At 42.1% G+C, this 17,460-nt stretch overlaps 1 protein-coding gene across 2 annotated transcripts in view; it reads right to left on the bottom strand.

The window, feature by feature from the left end:
- Positions 1-17,460, bottom strand: part of rabgap1l (RAB GTPase activating protein 1-like) — a 101,140-nt gene that overhangs the window by 74,590 nt on the left and 9,090 nt on the right. For both annotated transcript variants that reach the window (XM_085138429.1, XM_085138430.1), the window contains exons 6-13: positions 17,017-17,174; positions 16,560-16,670; positions 15,975-16,041; positions 15,662-15,764; positions 13,185-13,351; positions 9,389-9,518; positions 2,084-2,177; positions 5-155 (exon numbers count right to left, since the gene is read on the bottom strand). In XM_085138429.1, the coding sequence (XP_084994555.1) occupies positions 5-155; positions 2,084-2,177; positions 9,389-9,518; positions 13,185-13,351; positions 15,662-15,764; positions 15,975-16,041; positions 16,560-16,670; positions 17,017-17,174 (981 nt within the window). The remainder of the gene's footprint in view (positions 1-4; positions 156-2,083; positions 2,178-9,388; positions 9,519-13,184; positions 13,352-15,661; positions 15,765-15,974; positions 16,042-16,559; positions 16,671-17,016; positions 17,175-17,460) is intronic.

Here is a 17,460-nt window from a genome sequence, read left to right as displayed (position 1 = left end):
TTACCTTGGTGATGAGGATGCGGTAGTGCTCAAGCAGGTCATGGTTGTCGTGGCAACCAGCCAGCAGCTGCCAGACTTCAGCTCTGAGTGGCTCAGGAATGCCGCTGCGGACCAATGAGGACAAACCTTTCGGGCGAGTGGACAGGTTCCCATGCCTGATGCACACACACACACACACACACACACACACACACACATTATTATTACAATGTCGATTCAGCCACTTGAACTTTGACCTTACGTGCAGCTCTTTGACAATCGCGTCTTTGCTGTGACGCGACAGGAGCTTTAATTTTGCACCTTTATCTTAATGATAAAGAATCAACAACATGCGCTTCACCTGCTGTTATGCTACAATAACTCAGCTTCACTCAGTTCACTGATGTTTTGCTTTATCACAGCAGCAGTGATCAAATGTCATGAAACTATTTCACTAACAGCAGAAAGTGCAGCACTGATGTGCATCAGCACGAAAAACACACTGTCATCTCTTTTTAATGACGCTTGAAATATTCTCCTGACACATTCATTGAAGGCGTACGAAGGCACTTCCCCAACAAAATTCACTTCGTGATGTCGACGCAGCTGAAAGAAAAACGAGCCGAGGACTCAAAGCGTCTCTTATTCACTTTCTAACGACGGCGTCTGAAGCTGAATTTGTCTGCAGCAGTTACTGTAACAATGTAACAAACGCTTTTTGTTGCAACACATTAATTAAAAAGTAACAAATAAAAACTTTTTTTGTTAAACTGGCCGTTCTATTAGGCGCCGCTTTAGCTCGCGCCATCTGGAGTTGGGACAACGACGAGGGTAATTCATTAAAATGTCTCAACTGTAGTTCGAGTAGGTCAGAGGTGTCAAACTCAAATACACAGTGGGCCAAAATTCAAAACTGGAACAAAGTCGCGAGCTAACGTTAATATTTATTGAAGAAAAAAAAATCTTGATATAAGAATGAATCTCTTCTTATGGACTCAAATAAGTTTTGCTGAAAAACTGAATATGGAACAAGCAAAGCTTAATACTAAACAATATATATATTAGCTGTATAAACCAGCAGGCCAGCTCTGATAGTAATTTGGTATGGCTTCGTGGGCCAAATGTAATTAGGCTGCGGGCCAAATTTGGCCCACGGGCCAGAGTTTGACACCTATGGAGTAGGTGATCCATAAAAACTGGGATCATAAAACAGTCAAGGTGCTGTCGTGGAAATCACACCGTGTATGAGGCAAAGTGGAGCCGACACAAGAGGAAGCTTGGATTTTGGATTTTAAGGAGGAGCGAACGATTCTAAATGTTCTGCACTTTCTTTAATATCTGACCAAACAACTAAAAGCTGCAGTCAGTCCAGCTGGAAACACTTGGCTGTACGAATCAAGCTTAACGTTTTAAAATCAATAAAAACTGGGATTCAACATGAGCCTAAACTGACAATTTCCTTTAGTTTTACCCATTTTTCAATCATCGAGAGTAGGGATGCACCGATACCGATATCGGCCTCGATACCACATTTTCTAAAGTACTCGTTAAAAGTCCCCCGATACCACGGTCTGAGACCTGTCTATGTTTGAGCGGCATGTAAGGGGCTAATCACAGGTGCGAGTGCCCGCCCCCAGGCCCCGACGAACAAATTTAAAATTAAATTTTGTTTTTTTATAATTATTTATTCTGTAATATGTTGCATACAACATGCTTTTCATTTGAAATAAATGTTCTTAATTCCAAACTAGTCCCTTGTTTGTTTTTTGTTAAATTATAGGACTAAAGCTGTTACCTGGAAATTTAAATCATGTTTTTATTAAGTACTTGGTATCGGTATCGGCGAGTACTGAAATGCAAGTACTCGTACTCGTTTCCAAAAAAGTGGTATCGGTGCATCCCTAATCGAGAGTTTTCTTTAACCTGCATCACAATCTTAGCAGCAGTCAAGCTACAGATGAAGGTTCATTGCCCTCAGCTGAAGCAGACTGCCACCCAGCTATTGTCACGCTGGGTCAGTTGAATTGTGGGTACTGTGATCTCTATGGTGCATCTCTTCCACTGCTTAGTGCCACTTCACATATTTTGTCACATTTTGCCTCACCATCTATTGAGGATTCCTCCCCAGGACTCGAGGATTTTCTCAGGACAGTCTTTGGAAACGTCGCCGGTTCCACTGGAAATTTCACTGTCGCTATCTGCAAGACACAGAACAGGACGCCGGTGATGTAGAGGTTCACGATCCATCGCAATGCACGGGTCACGTTAACGTGTAACATACAGAAAGAAAGTAATGAGAGTTGCAATCAACTGAGAAGTTGAGCTAGTAAAACAATATTAATGTGTGTTAGGAGCAGTGTTGTTCAAGTTACTTGAAAAAAGTAATCAGTAACTAATTACTGATTACTTCCCCCAAAAAGTAATCCCGTTACTTTACTGATTACTTATTTTCAAAAGTAATTAATTTCTTAGTTACTTTTTAAAAACAGGATTTACAACCTGAATAGGTGATAAAGTGATAGATCTTTCAGCCCAATTCTACTTTTTCTGCATAATCATCATACAAAATGTAATCAAATGGAAAAGTCTCTTTTTAAAACTTGTTTTATTAGTTTTAATCTTTTAACTTTATGCATCAAGCAAACATTTAATTATCTGCAACATTCTCTGACTGGAAGAAATTAGTTTAACATTTAAACCTATTTTCTGCACATTCCAGCACATAAAATAAAATATTTTGTGTGTTTACACTCAGTCTTTCAAATAGATGCAAGTAAAACACAGCAGAAAATAAATAAAGTCAAAGACTAGCGGTCCTGTTGCTCTATTTTCACCTGTAAAGCAGGAGTGGGGTAGGCGGAGGGTTACCCTGGTGCAGGTGTGCCGCGGTCAGTGGAAGAATCCGCGAGTTTCTCTGTGAGTTTCCCATTACGTCGTAGCTACTCGGTGCTTGCTCGGAAGTTTAGGGGTTTTTTCGCTGTAAAAAGAAGTTTTCTTCCCACGCACAACGGACACTAATGTTTTTGTCACTTTTTATGGAATCAAACTCAAAGTAAGGTCAGTACTTCCACGCTTTAAACGCTGCACGCTCATACTCTCTCTGCACTCGATATATGATCCATTGTTGATCTGCACACAGCTGTTGTCACGAACGTCGCACTCGCTTACGTCACTGTCATGAGACATTCTCGCAAAAAATCACGGTTTTAGTAACGCAGTAACGCAGCGTTCCTACGGGAAAGTAACGGTAATCTAATTACCGTTTTTGCAATAGTAATCCCTTACTTTACTCATTACTTGAAAAAAGTAATCAGATTACAGTAACGCATTACAAGTAACGCGTTACTGCCCATCTCTGGTTAGGAGCATGTATACCTTTGTGTACCTGAGCATGCAGTTACAGAGACAAACATCTTGACCTTTAACTCCAGGTGAAGCTGAATGTGTCGTCCTTTCAGTCACTTAACACAGAGGGAGCAGGACAGTTTGCGTTTGAGCATTTTGCCACCTACCAGGAGAGCTGTGACCGTTTCTGTGACTGCTGTGCAAGAACCTGGCAGATAAGATATTCTCTCCGATATCTGCACCCAACTAATAAATCCATATTAAGCTACTCTGCACATTTTCAAACCTGTTAATATTGATCTCACAGTTTAAATGGAGGAAGGAGTGCCTGTGCAGCACCTACACCTTCCATTATTGCCGTTCTTCTGCCTGATGGTTTGTGAGGCAGACAAGAAGCAATCAGCACGGCACTTGTGTTTGGATGCAGAAGCACTAATTGACTGTCTGGCCTGCTCTGCTGCTGGAGAGATGAACTGATCCACACAGGAAGCACCCACGAGAGCAAACGCACAGATCCACACTGCATGTTGTGATGACATGTGTCTGCTGCACAGAAACAGGTGCTGACAGATGCACGCACTAGAGGGCGCCTTACTTCATTATGGAGCTTCATGAAAGAAAACAATCACCTGTAACAACTTGTTTACTGTATATGACCCTTGGCCTGCAAGTGCAGAAAGAAAGCTGTCCATGATGGGACCAGTGCAGAGGAATGAACCTGAGCTTCCTCCTGCACTTGGGTAAAACATGGACACGCCTTTGTTCTTGCTTCAGGCTCTCATGTGTTCACTCAGACTCATGCCCTGGTGTCCTATCATGCCAAAATATAGAAAACTGTCAGGTAATGAGTTGGAATAAAGTTGAATAAAACCTTGAAACACAGAGATGGATGATATTTTATACTTCTTGCTTTATAAACAGTCAAAGCAAACGGGGTCATTTTTGAGCCCAGAGGACAACAGATGTGATTATTTGCTGCCAGTAAAAAACTTTAAGTAGTTTAAAAACAGCTTTCTAAATTAACTTTGACATAAACCCGTCTGTGATCATCTGTTAAAGCAACCGACTCTGGTTGTGAAACGATAATCACGATAACTGATGATTTAATTTATTTTTTACCCAAAAACAAAGAAAAAAATCATTTTTATGAGGTTTTTATCAGGCTTAAATTTGAAATGGAATAAAAAAAAATGTTTAAAAATGTTTGAATTAAGTTTTAATTAAAAGTGGGGGAAAAAATCGACTTCATATTAATTAAGTATCAATCAAACCAGATGGGGACATTTTTGACCCCTGAGGACCACAGGTGTGATTATGTGCTGCCATATAAAATTTATAAATGGTTCAAAAAAAACTTTCTCACTAAAGTTCAACATACAGCACTCTGTAGTTATTCAGATAGTCAAAATTATCTGAACATTTAAATATTTTATTTTCTCAATTTGTTTTTGCTCAAAAACACAGTGTACTTTATGTAAACAAGGTGTGGTGGCCCTAAAATGTAAAATGTTGGGTAAATTTTGTGTTAATGTGTTGGTCTTAAATAAAACTAAGATGTAACACTGAATTGATTGACAATTTATACTTTATATTTTAAAAAACACTCAAATGAAGTGGGGACATTTTTGACCCCTGAGGACCACAGGTGTTATTATGTGCTGCCATTTAAAATTTATAAACGCTTGAAAAAAAACTTTCTCACTAAAGTTCAACATACAGCACTCTGTAGTTATTCAGATAGTCAAAATTATCTGAACATTTAAATATTTTATTTTCTCAATTTGTTTTTGCTCAAAAACACAGTGTACTTTATGTAAACAAGGTGTGGTGGCCCTAAAATGTAAAATGTTGGGTAAATTTTGTGTTAATGTGTTGGTCTTAAATAAAACTAAGGTGTAACACTGAATTGATTGACAATTTATACTTTATATTTTAAAAAACACTCAAATGAAGTGGGGACATTTTTGACCCCTGAGGACCACAGGTGTTATTATGTGCTGCCATTTAAAATTTATAAACGCTTGAAAAAAAACTTTCTCACTAAAGTTCAACATACAGCACTCTTTAGTTAGACAAATAGTCAAAATTATCTAAACAATTAAATATTTTATTTTCTTGTTTTATTTACACTCGAAAACACAGTGTACTTTATGTAAACAAGGTGTGGTGGCCCTAAAATGTAAAATGTTGGGTAAATTTTGTGTTAATGTGTTGGTCTTAAGTAAAACTAAGATGTAACACTGAATTGATTGACAATTTATACTTTATACTTTAAAAAACACTCAAATGAAGCGGGGACAGTTTTGACCCCTGATCACCCCAGTTGTATGGAAATCGGGGGGACATTATGAGGGTTAATGATGATGAGTCCCACCATGTGTCCAAAAATGAAGACCTGTCATAGTTTCTTTCATGATCTCACAGAGATGAAAATGACAGGGTAAGTGTCAGGCTGACATTTTCTGTGCAGCCACTACACTGACTGCACCGCTGCTCCTATATGTCCTCAAAGCCTTCAGCAGAAGCTTTTCAGGTCTTTATAAATGCTTGATGAGTCCTTTCAAACGGCTCAGACGCAGCACAAAGCAGCTACCTCTGTCCTCAGATTTTCCAAGGCCAGGAAGCGCAAATGCATTCCAACTGCCGGCGCACTCGCTGATAAAACTGAAGACGAAGGCCATTACCTTTACCTTTTAATCTGCAGACGGGGCTGCACACTGACTGTGGGATTCACGTCATGTTGAAAGCACTAATGGATTAGTTCGTCTATGTTAAAGCAAGCAGAAATGTCCAGTTAACAGCATGAAGATGGTTTAAATTCCATCTTTTACTCTAATGAACTACAAATCTAACATGACAGCAGTGCAGTGAACAGATCAAGCCTCGACTGATCACAGTGTTATATTTTGTAACAAATGAGTGATAAACCAAAGGAACATGAAGTGATTGTTTGATAAAAACACACACAGACAAAGTATGATGTGAAAGAAAAGCAAAGAAAAGCAGCTTTGGGGCCATCGTCCACATTGTAGCGAGGGCTGTGGGGGCGTCCACGTGAACGGAGCGTGGTGGCACACAGCAGCGGCATCTACACCCCGACTGCATTCATTTCTGCACACAATGGGGCTGACCTCCACCTCCACGGCCCCGAGCGCCTCCAATTTTCAGCTCTGGGGGAGAAGCGGGGCGTTATAAAAAAGGCCCTTTCAAAGGCTCTCAGCACTAGCCTGGGTGGCTTCAACGAGTCGGCAGACAGACACAGGAAATGCAGTTTTTGTCTTCCGTTCAAGGAAGTAGAGAAGCGTTTACATCAGCAGCAGAGAGGACGGAGACGATGAGATCAAGTCTCCAATGATCCCACGTTTATGGCAGCTCTGAAGTGTGTAGAAGTTTAATTTAGAAACTTAGATTTTACTTCAGTGGGAGAGTAAATCACATACTAAAAGGAGCACGATGAAGATGCTGGCCGTTCTCACCCGGGTGAACAGTGTCGTACAACAAAGCGACATCATATTCGCTGCTTTGGTGCAATTTCAGCCAGTTACGAGTCTCCTGGTTTCTGTAACCTGGTGCATTGTGCCACTGTTGCTGGGTCAAAGGTCGGCTGAGTGACTGCTGGAGGTTGCGACCTGGTGAAATCGGTCACAGAGAGGGTGCACCTTCAAGTGGCCTGCATGAAAAAGGCCGACTTGTCTGCAAACATCCTGAACATACGCTGAGCTACAGTGAAACTTCAACACTGCAATGGTCCCCGTTTCCTGTTTGCAGCACTGCAGTTCAAATCAAATGGATTTAACTGAGCAGCTGATATTTAAACATGTGTGTAAATATAGGCTGAGAATGAAGTTAGGTCAGCAACACATTTAACCTATGATGACTTTTTAAAGCAGGCCAAATGTTATATGTTTGTTCTGCATGTAGCCATCTCTCTGTATCTATTTTTTTTTTTACCATTTCTTAACATTCTTGTTATTTTTAACAAACTGTTACAGTTTAACTTTTATGAATACTCTGACAACTAAAATTTCATGTAGTAATTAGAGGTGGGAATCACCACACATCCCATGATACGATATTATTACAATTTTTTAAAATATTTTGCGATATTCAGATTCTGTACATAAAGGTAAACTTTATCAATCATCATTTTCTCTAATATCAAAGTCTCACACTCAGTCTTTCTCTCATTTCAGTTTGATTGTTGACAAACTGAACGGTTTGTATTACAGTCTAGTCCAACTTAACTGAATCAACCATCTGGTACAATTATAGCTATTCTGAACTATGCAGTTTATGAAAACTATGCAGCCCCTTCAGCAACTGAAGAATTTGAAAGTCAATTAAAACAAAATATAATTTTACATTAAATAAAAAAGTTTTAAACTTAATTAAAATAAAACACGTCTTAAATTAAAATAAGTAAACTGTCATGTTTATTGCTGCCATAAAACAAGTTAATCACATTTGGACAGTGAAGGAATGTCAGGATTCTTGCTCAGAAAAAGGATCAACATGCTCTGAAGTCAGAGCACAAAAACCTTTTTTGTAACAAAGTATCGATTTCTGCTGTCCCTGTATCCATACATTATTAGCAAACAAAATATCACCATGCTACACAGTATCCATTTTTTCCCACCCCTAGTAGTAATTCATTGACATGATCTTTATTTGAATAAATTGTGCCTGCACAGAAACGACATCAGAATGTGTGGACGGGGAGATTTGCACATGCGAGCTCGTGCACCGACAGGACGTGTGTGGTCTGAATTGGAGCCAGGCCTAATCTGCGACACTTGCACCAACAGCGCTCAGGTGGAAATGCGAGTCCTGTTTATATTAGTGAACTGAAACTGGGTCATGTGTGAGGACCACTGGGTCTAACAGCCGGTGTTGGTGTCATTAATGTTTCTGCAGTTTCGCCTCCATTTCTCTGGCAGCGCTGCAGTTACTGATGGTGAAAAAGTCCGCGTGCTCTGGCGTAACATCTAAGATTCAGCAGTTTAATCAACACGCAGGACAGCAGCCACTGGATTCAGACCGTTTGCACCTGCAGCATCTTGTCATTATTCTGCAATACGATTAATATAAATTGTAGTCATGCAACTGGCAGTAGCTCCGGGAGTTGGCGTAGAATGTGACCTCCAAAGCACACATGCCGCTCAGTCACACTGTCATAGAGGACGCGTGGCAGTGCGGCGGACTTCTTCATTGGTGACATGGTCCCGGTAAGAGCAGGATCTGTCTTAGCCATCGCTGTTGGGCGGCTGCGCGTCTTTTGGCGATTTTGGCTGATGGTTTCCGCGTCTCACAGCGTAGATCGCGGTAGGTATAACGAGCAGACGAATCTTCTTCCCCAGATCGATGTTTGGGGTCAACCAGATGAGCCGAAGCCGCTGGAAGACCGCACCCGCTTTCACGATCTGACACACGATGTCATGATCAGCATCTGCGTCGCTTGCAAGGTTGCACCTCGAGGCAGTTGCTGTCCTACCATAATGGGATCCTCCATAACGGCGTCACTGATCCTCATGACCCTGCTTGTTCCCCCTGATCTCCAAGCCCACTTTGGCCGCCTCTCGCCCCAAGCTTGATGTCCTGGTCTTCATGTTCTTCCAGATGTGAGCCAACAGAGCTGATCATCTGCACAGGCAGGGTCCTTCAGACGTGTTGGTGGATGCCAAAGTATCTCAAAGCCATCTTGGTCCATTGCAGTCCAAGAGGAAGGGAGAAATAATGAGTCTTTGCCTCACACTGGTCTCAATGTGACGAGTATATAAAATGTGTTGCATCACAAGAATCACGTGGCTTGCCGCGCACATCCCCACAGGACCCGTATCAACACTTTCAAACACACACAGCTCCGTTGGAAGACCGTGGTTCAGGGAAGCTCATCAACAAAGAGCACATTTTTCATTTTTGTGGTTTTAGAGGCGGCTTTCTAAATGAGAATTAAAGCCGTCATTGACAGAAGGAGAAATAAAGACGTCTCACACTGCATTTGATTGGCCCAACGAATATTTAAAACCAAAGAGCCAAAAAGAGAGAAAGAGAGACCCCTCAGTACCTTCATCTGCCTCCTCTTCCTCAGTGGGTGATGCTAGGCGTCCTTTTTCTTCATTGCTTCTTTCCATCTCCCTCTGGAGACTCACCACCTCGTACATAGCGTCGCTCTGACCCCCCCTCTCTGGTGCCTGCTGGGTAAACACGCAGACAAATAATGTCAGGTTGTGTAAAGGGGGGGGGGGGTGATCCATTCCTGTAGTAAAATGTGTCTTTTCAAGCCATGCTTTGAAATTACTTCAATTTTAATGACACGTGTTCATTTATTTATGTTAAATCTAGAGTAATTATTACTAAAATACAACATTAACCGAGTGAAGAAATGCAGAGAGGACAGAGACGTCGTCAGCTCGACCTCCGGTGTCACAAGCAGCTGTTGTTCATGCACTCGAGCGCCGCTGCCGCGCTCCACCACCTGGTAGAACGGATCAATGAGCTGTATTGATCGGCCCACTTGCGCGGCGTCTAATGACCAACTCGCAGCACAAATTGGCAGAGAATATAAAGCCTGGCCTATTTTTAGAGAAAACTCGAGGAAACATAATTTGCTTTGCTCTGACCTCTGCCAGCGAATAGTTAACCCCACAGGATAAATTATTAACAGGGATAAAATCTGAACTGAAATTTGGGCCAAAGAAGCCACACTGCACAAACACAGCAGCGACAGGAAGAGATGATGGGAAAATAATGAAAGAGGGGATTAAGTCAGACTGTTGATGTATAAAGGAGGAACATCTCGGTGCCAAATGTTACTGTTTGCTGAATGTTAGCATGTGAGAGTCCCGTGCAAATGTAGCAAACGTAGCTTTGCTTTGCTACATTTACCATCTACGAGCTTTGATCGTCTCTTTGTTCACAGTCCCAACACTTTCTGAACGCTGAAGCTTTTACGTGCTCACTTTATTTTTTCCATGCGAGTGAGAGTGTGAGTGCCCCCACTCCACAGTTCCATCAATGAAGGAGCAAAAAAATGTCCGGGACATTAAAGATCATGTTTCATTCATATTTTCAGCGAGATCATTTTATTTCATGTTTTACAGTTTTTAAATAAATGAACAAAGTTTGAGGACACTTCTATGGAAGCCGGTTTATGCCACTAAAATAAATTAATTAATTAAAAAATTCGACTTTTTAACTCAAAATTTCGAGTTAGCTCTGCCAATCACTAATCTACGTGAATGAGGTCACTTTCTTGTTACCCGGAAGCGTATGGCGCAGAGTAACGTGCACTCAAACCCGGATCGCAACAAACCGTCTCTTTCGAGAGTACGTTGGCTGTAACGCCGTGTGATTCAGCTAATAACAAGGATTTCATCACTTTTGAAGCCACGCTGAAAGCACTCAATCTGTGCATTCATGACTGGATGTAATACTGCTAGCTTAGCTGTAGCATTTGTAGCTGAGGGCTTCAGCTTCCAGGTAACAAGGAAATTACAGATTGGCAGCGCCAACTCTAAATTTCGAGTTATCAACTTGAAATTTAGAGAAAAGTAACTCGAAATTTCGAGTTATGGATCTTTTTTTGTGGCAGAAACTTCCATACGCTGCACAGTGACTACTTTACCAATGATTTTTTTACTACCCATCTTCCTGCCAAAGGGTTCTGGTTCTGAAGGACCAGTTGGAGGATCGAGGCCTGTGGCAAAATCGTCAGTAAATGGCCTGTATTTGTATAGCGCTTTTCTAGTCCCTAAGGACTAAAAGCGCTATACACTACAGTCATCCACACATTCACACACTGGTGGAGGCAGCTACAGTTGTAGCCACAGCTGCCCTGGGGCAGACTGACAGAAGCGAGGCTGCCATATCGCACCATCGGCCCCTCTGGAAGTGTCTTGCCCAAGGACACAACGACCGAGACCAAGCCGGGGCTCGAACCGGCAACCTTCCGATTACAAGGCGAACTCCCAACTCTTGAGCCACGACAGTAAAGTCAATCATTGTAGATTTCTAGTGTGTGTTAGGATCCTTGTCTTGGTTTAGGAGCCATCCATTTAAAACAGATCTGGTTTTTACTTCCAGGACTTTAACTGAATTTAGGAAGTGAAAGGTTTCCCCGAAAACTTCCAGTTCACCTTTACGTGGCCACAGGACCTGCACAAGTACAATTACAAACCTCTGATGCTGATTTTTTTTTAAAGATGTAGACACAATAAATGTTTTTTACAGTTTGACTTCCACAGCAGTGGATCAATGCACCAGCACCTCTCCATGTCCAAGTTTCAATTCTACTGTAACGTTTACATACGCATTCTGCTGATCGTTTGAAGTGCTGCAAATTGTTATTATTGCTTTTGGGGAGGAAAAGAAATTGTATAAATTGTAAAGTCTAGTATGGACTCATTCATGGAGCTCGATCTTGAACTAATCTTGGATTCGTCCCAGTCATCCAGCCTACAGCACGACGGTTTGCTGCCTGTTTTAGTAAAGCACACACAGGAACTGACTCTTTGGTGTTTCAGAAACACGACAATAGGACTGCATATTTTATATGCATGTGTATCACCTCTGATTGCCATCTTGTGCAAAAGCCTCCACACAATATTATCTTTTAATTAGCTCTTAACCACAGCACCAGTCCAACACTCTTCCATTTACTGAGGAGATAACTAGAGAGGCAATCAGGCAGACGAGTCAAACCGCTGCTGTTAATTACCCACGTGCACATAATGAGACAGTCTCTGCTCAGCTCCCACAATCCCAGGCTTCCCCACACTCCGCTGCTTCGCCAGCTCCCCACGGCCCACTAAAAGTGATCCGCTAACAAGGGAGCGGACGCTTGCAGCTTAACTGCAGCAAACGCTCAGACGGGAGCGCCTTTGTGGGCGGGAGGTGAGTGAAGGTGCACTTTTTTAAACAAAGAAATGTCATTGGGAATTCCAGAGGGCAGAAATGTCTGAAACATTCCCAAACACCTCACACAGGAAGCAGCTCATTTTTAATCAGCGATGCACCAACAAACTATGGTTCTGTTACTTAGTTGCAATAAGATCAAATGGGATGAAACGTGGCAGAGTTGCTGTTAATTCAGCATTGAGAAGGTTGACAGTGTATCCAGACACGCGCTACATATCACAGTCTACTGTACAGAGAGATCCAACACTTAAACTCTGATGTTCGTTATAGTCACGCAGTTATTAATAAGACAGGAAGACGACAAGTGGAGGAAAACTGGGAGCTGTTCAAGTGGAAAGAGTTAGCAGATGAAACATTTGCACCATTATAACACAGACCTTTAGCTTATTTGATCAGTGAAGGTGCGTCTTCCCCTCAGTCTGACCACCTCCACTCCACTCACCCCCCGAGCTGCCATCCACTCAAACTGGGACATTATTTGAAATTCTAAGTGCATAAAATAATGTAAATAATGTGTCTAATACAAAAGGATAATGATAAAATCTCATCTTGAATACAGTTCAGCTACCTAACCCAACTATTACATACTGCCCTTAAAGTATCCGATCAAAGAAACAGTCTCATGTTACGGAGCGGCTGGAGCTCAGGAGGGAGAGCAGATCATCTACTGATCCCTGGCTGCTCCAGTCTGCATGCCAGAGTAACCTTGGGCAACATACTGAAGTAATCAGATTATTAATGCTCAACAGAAAACACTAAAGTGTAAAAAAAAAAGTGCCTGTATGAAGTGTTTTCAGTGCTCGTGTAGAAAAGTGCCATATAAGAAACAGTCCGTTCACATTTTACAGTCGGTCTGTCAGATAAGCTTTGACGTCATCGACACGCTCTCCTGTTATAAGGAAACAAGCACATGTAGGAGGTTTTGAGAGTTTCAGTAAAGATACCTGTCGGAGTCTGAGGTAGAAAGTCTCACTGAAGGTCTTGCGGCTGAAGTACCAGAAGCGCTCGTTTGACGGATAGACCCTGACTACAGTTTCCAACAGGAAGCGAACTGGCTCCACCACTTCGGTCACCACCAGGTCCACCGCCACCGTCATAAAGACCTGTTTATCTGCAGGAAAAAGCAAGCGTGATGAGACACTGGTGCCGTCTCTTTCTTTGTTACAGCTACAGAGTTACAGATGACATTTAAGGCGTGCGTACGATTGCCGGTAGGGCTGCCACGATTAGTAGACTAGTCACGATTACGTCGACTATCAAAATCGTCGACGACTAATTTAATAGTCGACGCGTCGTTTGAAGCTTTGTAAGATCCCAAAAGACGCAGGAATAAGTAGCAGGATTTAAGAGTGTAATAACGGACTGAAACAGAAGATGGCAGCACTGCATGTACAAGGATGCCAGCTGCCGTTAAACCCCGAAGAAGAAGAAGCTGTGTCCCAGAATTCATAGCGCAGCCCAGCTCAGTTTCCAACAATGGCGGCAGCTAGTTAGTTTTAATATTACTCTTATTATTCTTTCTGGGTCACAAAATAAACGTTGAACATATTTTCAGGCGAGAATGTAGCTGTGTAAACCTCAAATATCTGCTCAGTTTATCAAGACACCACATACTTTCAAAAGCGCTCCGACGTTTTCGGAGACGTCTGTTAGCCACTAGCTCGATAGCTAGCCGGGGGCTAGGCTAACTAGAGCCGTGAGAACACCGGACTACTCAGGTTAAACATGATATATAAGTCACTTAGATAACTTAAAAATGTTATTGTTTGGCTTTTTTCAGTATTTTATTTGTTCCTGAGTAAATCGGTTTGGCTGAGATTAAAGTTATAGTTTTTACACAGCTGAATAAACGTCAAGCAGACAGCTGATTATCAGAAGTGTGAGATGCTGAGAATTTACTCCGGTGTCCTGTTATATTTTAGATAGCAAGGAGTTTATTAAACTTCACCGAAACAATCAGCAAATTTCATTAAAATTTAATAAACTATCATCTTGTCTTTATTTTTAGTTAGCACATACCTTAAACACTTCAAGCTGTAAGCTAATGATAGTTATATAAGAGCAGATGCTGCTGGTGCAATAAGCTGTAGTTTTACATCCAATGGATGATGATCTGATTAGTGGACTAATCGCAAAAATAATTGGTGACTAGTCGACTATCAAAATAATCGTTTGTGGCAGCCCTAATTGCCAGTCAGCTATAGTTCAGCTTTCAAAGCATTCATTGTTTTGAAATGGTAAACGAGGCACAACACATCAACTCCCCTTTCCCAGAAAACAGACAATATCAACTTCAGAAACAGTCAAATCTCACTCAATGAATCCAGACATGTGCTGGGTTCTACTGTGAGGCAGACACACATCCTGCAGGGAGGCCACACCCCCTGGTGGATAAGCACTCCAAGTTCCCAACATGTCTGCAAGTTCAACTGTTCAGTGAAAAGTTTACACGACTAACTAAACCCAAAGCTTAACCAACCACTTTTAAACAGATGTTTCGATTTATGCAACAACATCTTCATAACAAAAAGCTCCAAATGAAAAAGAAAAAGAAAAAAAAAATCACTTAATGTTTCTGTTCTGGAGACAAAAGGACAACGAGGCGAGAGATGCAGCGTCGCAGCAGGGAGGTTTTATTATTTGAATCACGCTGTAAAGGAGCCGAGTGCATTTCTTAACTAGCAGCAAAAGAAAGTTGAGCTATGGTTGATTAAGTCTCCTGACTGCACAGATCGTTATTAAAAGAAGTCCATAAGCCTCACGTGCACCGAGACTTCCACACCGTACAAAATGCACGATAATGAGACGTTTCAAATACGATTTTCCTCTAATCTGTCTTTTTAAAGGGTCGGCACAGGCCTCCACACGCCACTAAACATTAGCATAGAGCTAGATTGATGCTCACCTGTACAGAGCTCACCTTCACTGCCTCCATCAACATCAACTTGCATTAAAAGCTGCAGGTTTCACTTGCAGGAAAAGTCAGAAAGCTGCTTTTTATTGGATTTCTTGTGAGCGTCCGAAGCTCAGTTACCTCTGATGCTCGACACAATTTGTTTATGTGTCCACATGTAAAACCAGCCGTAGGTCACACGTCCAGCTTCCACACAGCACAGAGTGGATTAAGGCAATTATCACACCCACTCCAGTGCGAGCGCTTTCCCAAATGGGACCTTGAGCTTTTAGCAGTCGCACCGACAGTAATGTATGGAAATAAATCCTGTTGCATTTTATTTATTTGGGCTGTTATGCTGTTCGGGGTTTTCAGAGCAAGAATCCAAACGCAGCCCCTTTTTTGGCTTTGTAACATATAAAGTGTCTCGGATCAGTGTTGAAACTTTATCCTCTATGAAAGTGGTACAAACCAAAACAGGTCACATCAAGCTAGCAGGAGAAAAGAAAGAAAAGGAGTAATAATAACCTTTAGGCGTGTCTTCATTCAGCGGTTGAAAGGCCGCCATGTTGGGGTTCCAAGTTCCTGTGATAATGTAGGCCTTCCCGTCAGAGCTCTTCCCCATCGATTCCTGCGTACGGATTAATTAATGAGTATGTGTTAGTCCCCATAGGGAAATTGCTCCTCTGCATTTAACCCATTCACCCAGTGAAGCAGTGGGCATCCACCAATGCAGCGCCCGGGGAGCAGCGTGTAGGGACGGTACCTTAACTGGTGGATTATTTTCTTGTAACAATCTTCTGGTTTCACAGCGAGCCGAGTTACAGTTTGTGCTACTCACCATCTCTAGTAGATGCATGTCGCTGTTGCAGACTTTCTGTCCTGGACTCAGCAGCATCCCAAAACACCTGGAGGGAAGACGCAGGAAGTTCAATCTACAAATCGATATCAGCTAACTGCACAGATACAGCCTGCATTCAGTCTGCAGAGTCGGGACAGGCAAGAAACCGGACGACGCAAACAGATCAATGAGTCAAACGGCACTTTTACACGGTACAAAATGCTAAAGCTTAGTAACTCAGTGAGATGGTGCTGGTGAACAATGATTAACAACCACCAGAACAAACTCCAACAGCCAGATTTAATAAAGGTTAGAACAGGAAACTCTGCTTTCTATCATACACTGAATATTTGTGTAACTCCTGCCTGCTTGGACTACAACAGCCCACAGCTCCCCGACTGCTGCTCGCTGTCCCCCGGAGGACCCAGACAAGCATACATGACCATTTAAGGACGTCTCCTCACACTGGAGCTTAACCAATAAGACTTCCATAAAGTCTGTAATGCTGTTACTTATCCTGAAGTGAGAGTGGACTGAAAGCTGAAGGCTAAGATTACATTTAAGGAGATCGGGGGTGCTGCTCACCTCTCGATGCCCAGCTCCTTGTTACACATCTGTTGGACTGAAACCACGACCTTCTTCTGGACGGACTGTCTCAGCTTGAAGTAGAACTTTTCTCTGTCCTTAGGCACGGGGCTGCAGGGAGCAAGAAGGATGAGTTACTGCACAAGTTCAGATGACTGCATATGCAATAATGCTCATGTCAGTGCCATCTGTAAACTTGTTTTCCTGATCTTTTCTCTGGGAAATTATAATCTGAGTGTGATTGACAAAACATTACAAGTCCTCTGTTCAGTCTCTTCACGTCATCCCATCTCAGAAACCAGATGACAGCATGAAAATTGATCTCTACGTGTAACAAGATGATTTAAGATGATCAGCTTTATGCTCTTTGCAGATGAACAACATCTCTGTCATCCTGACAGTCCTGTGATGAACAGAGGAGAAATACAGGTGTGTTTCTGCACGTGTGATCATGTACTTGTAGTTGCCTTTGCCATCATCCTCTTTGATCTCCAATGTAACAGTGAAGGTATAGAGATCGCCGTCAGGTGGACTGGACAGCATCGTGTCTCTGATGTCTGCTGGCCGTGAAGAACGCCGAAAGGCCGTAGAGAAGCTGTACAAGATACGACTGACCTGGATGGACGAGGACAAGAGAAGATGGTCAAGCTCTGCAGGTAAAGATGATTAAAGATACAGCATGAGTGATCACGTATGGATCAGCTACAGATAAATAACTCTGTACACACAAATGAAGAGCTGAGCAAGAAAGACAACAGCGCCCTCAGCTGGTTGAATAGTGTCAGTACTTCTAATTCTGTGGTATGTTTACATAAAAATACAGCACATATACAAAACAAACAAAATATTTGTAATAACATGATTTCCTGTTCCGAGCAACTCTCAACTTGCACGGCTGCAA

This window comes from Neolamprologus multifasciatus, chromosome 17 (genome assembly GCF_963576455.1).
Source record: "Neolamprologus multifasciatus chromosome 17, fNeoMul1.2, whole genome shotgun sequence".
NCBI classification, from domain to species: Eukaryota; Metazoa; Chordata; class Actinopteri; order Cichliformes; family Cichlidae; genus Neolamprologus; species Neolamprologus multifasciatus.
The sequence above is the reverse complement of the archived record's forward strand: the minus strand, read 5'-3'. Positions and strand labels throughout refer to the sequence as shown.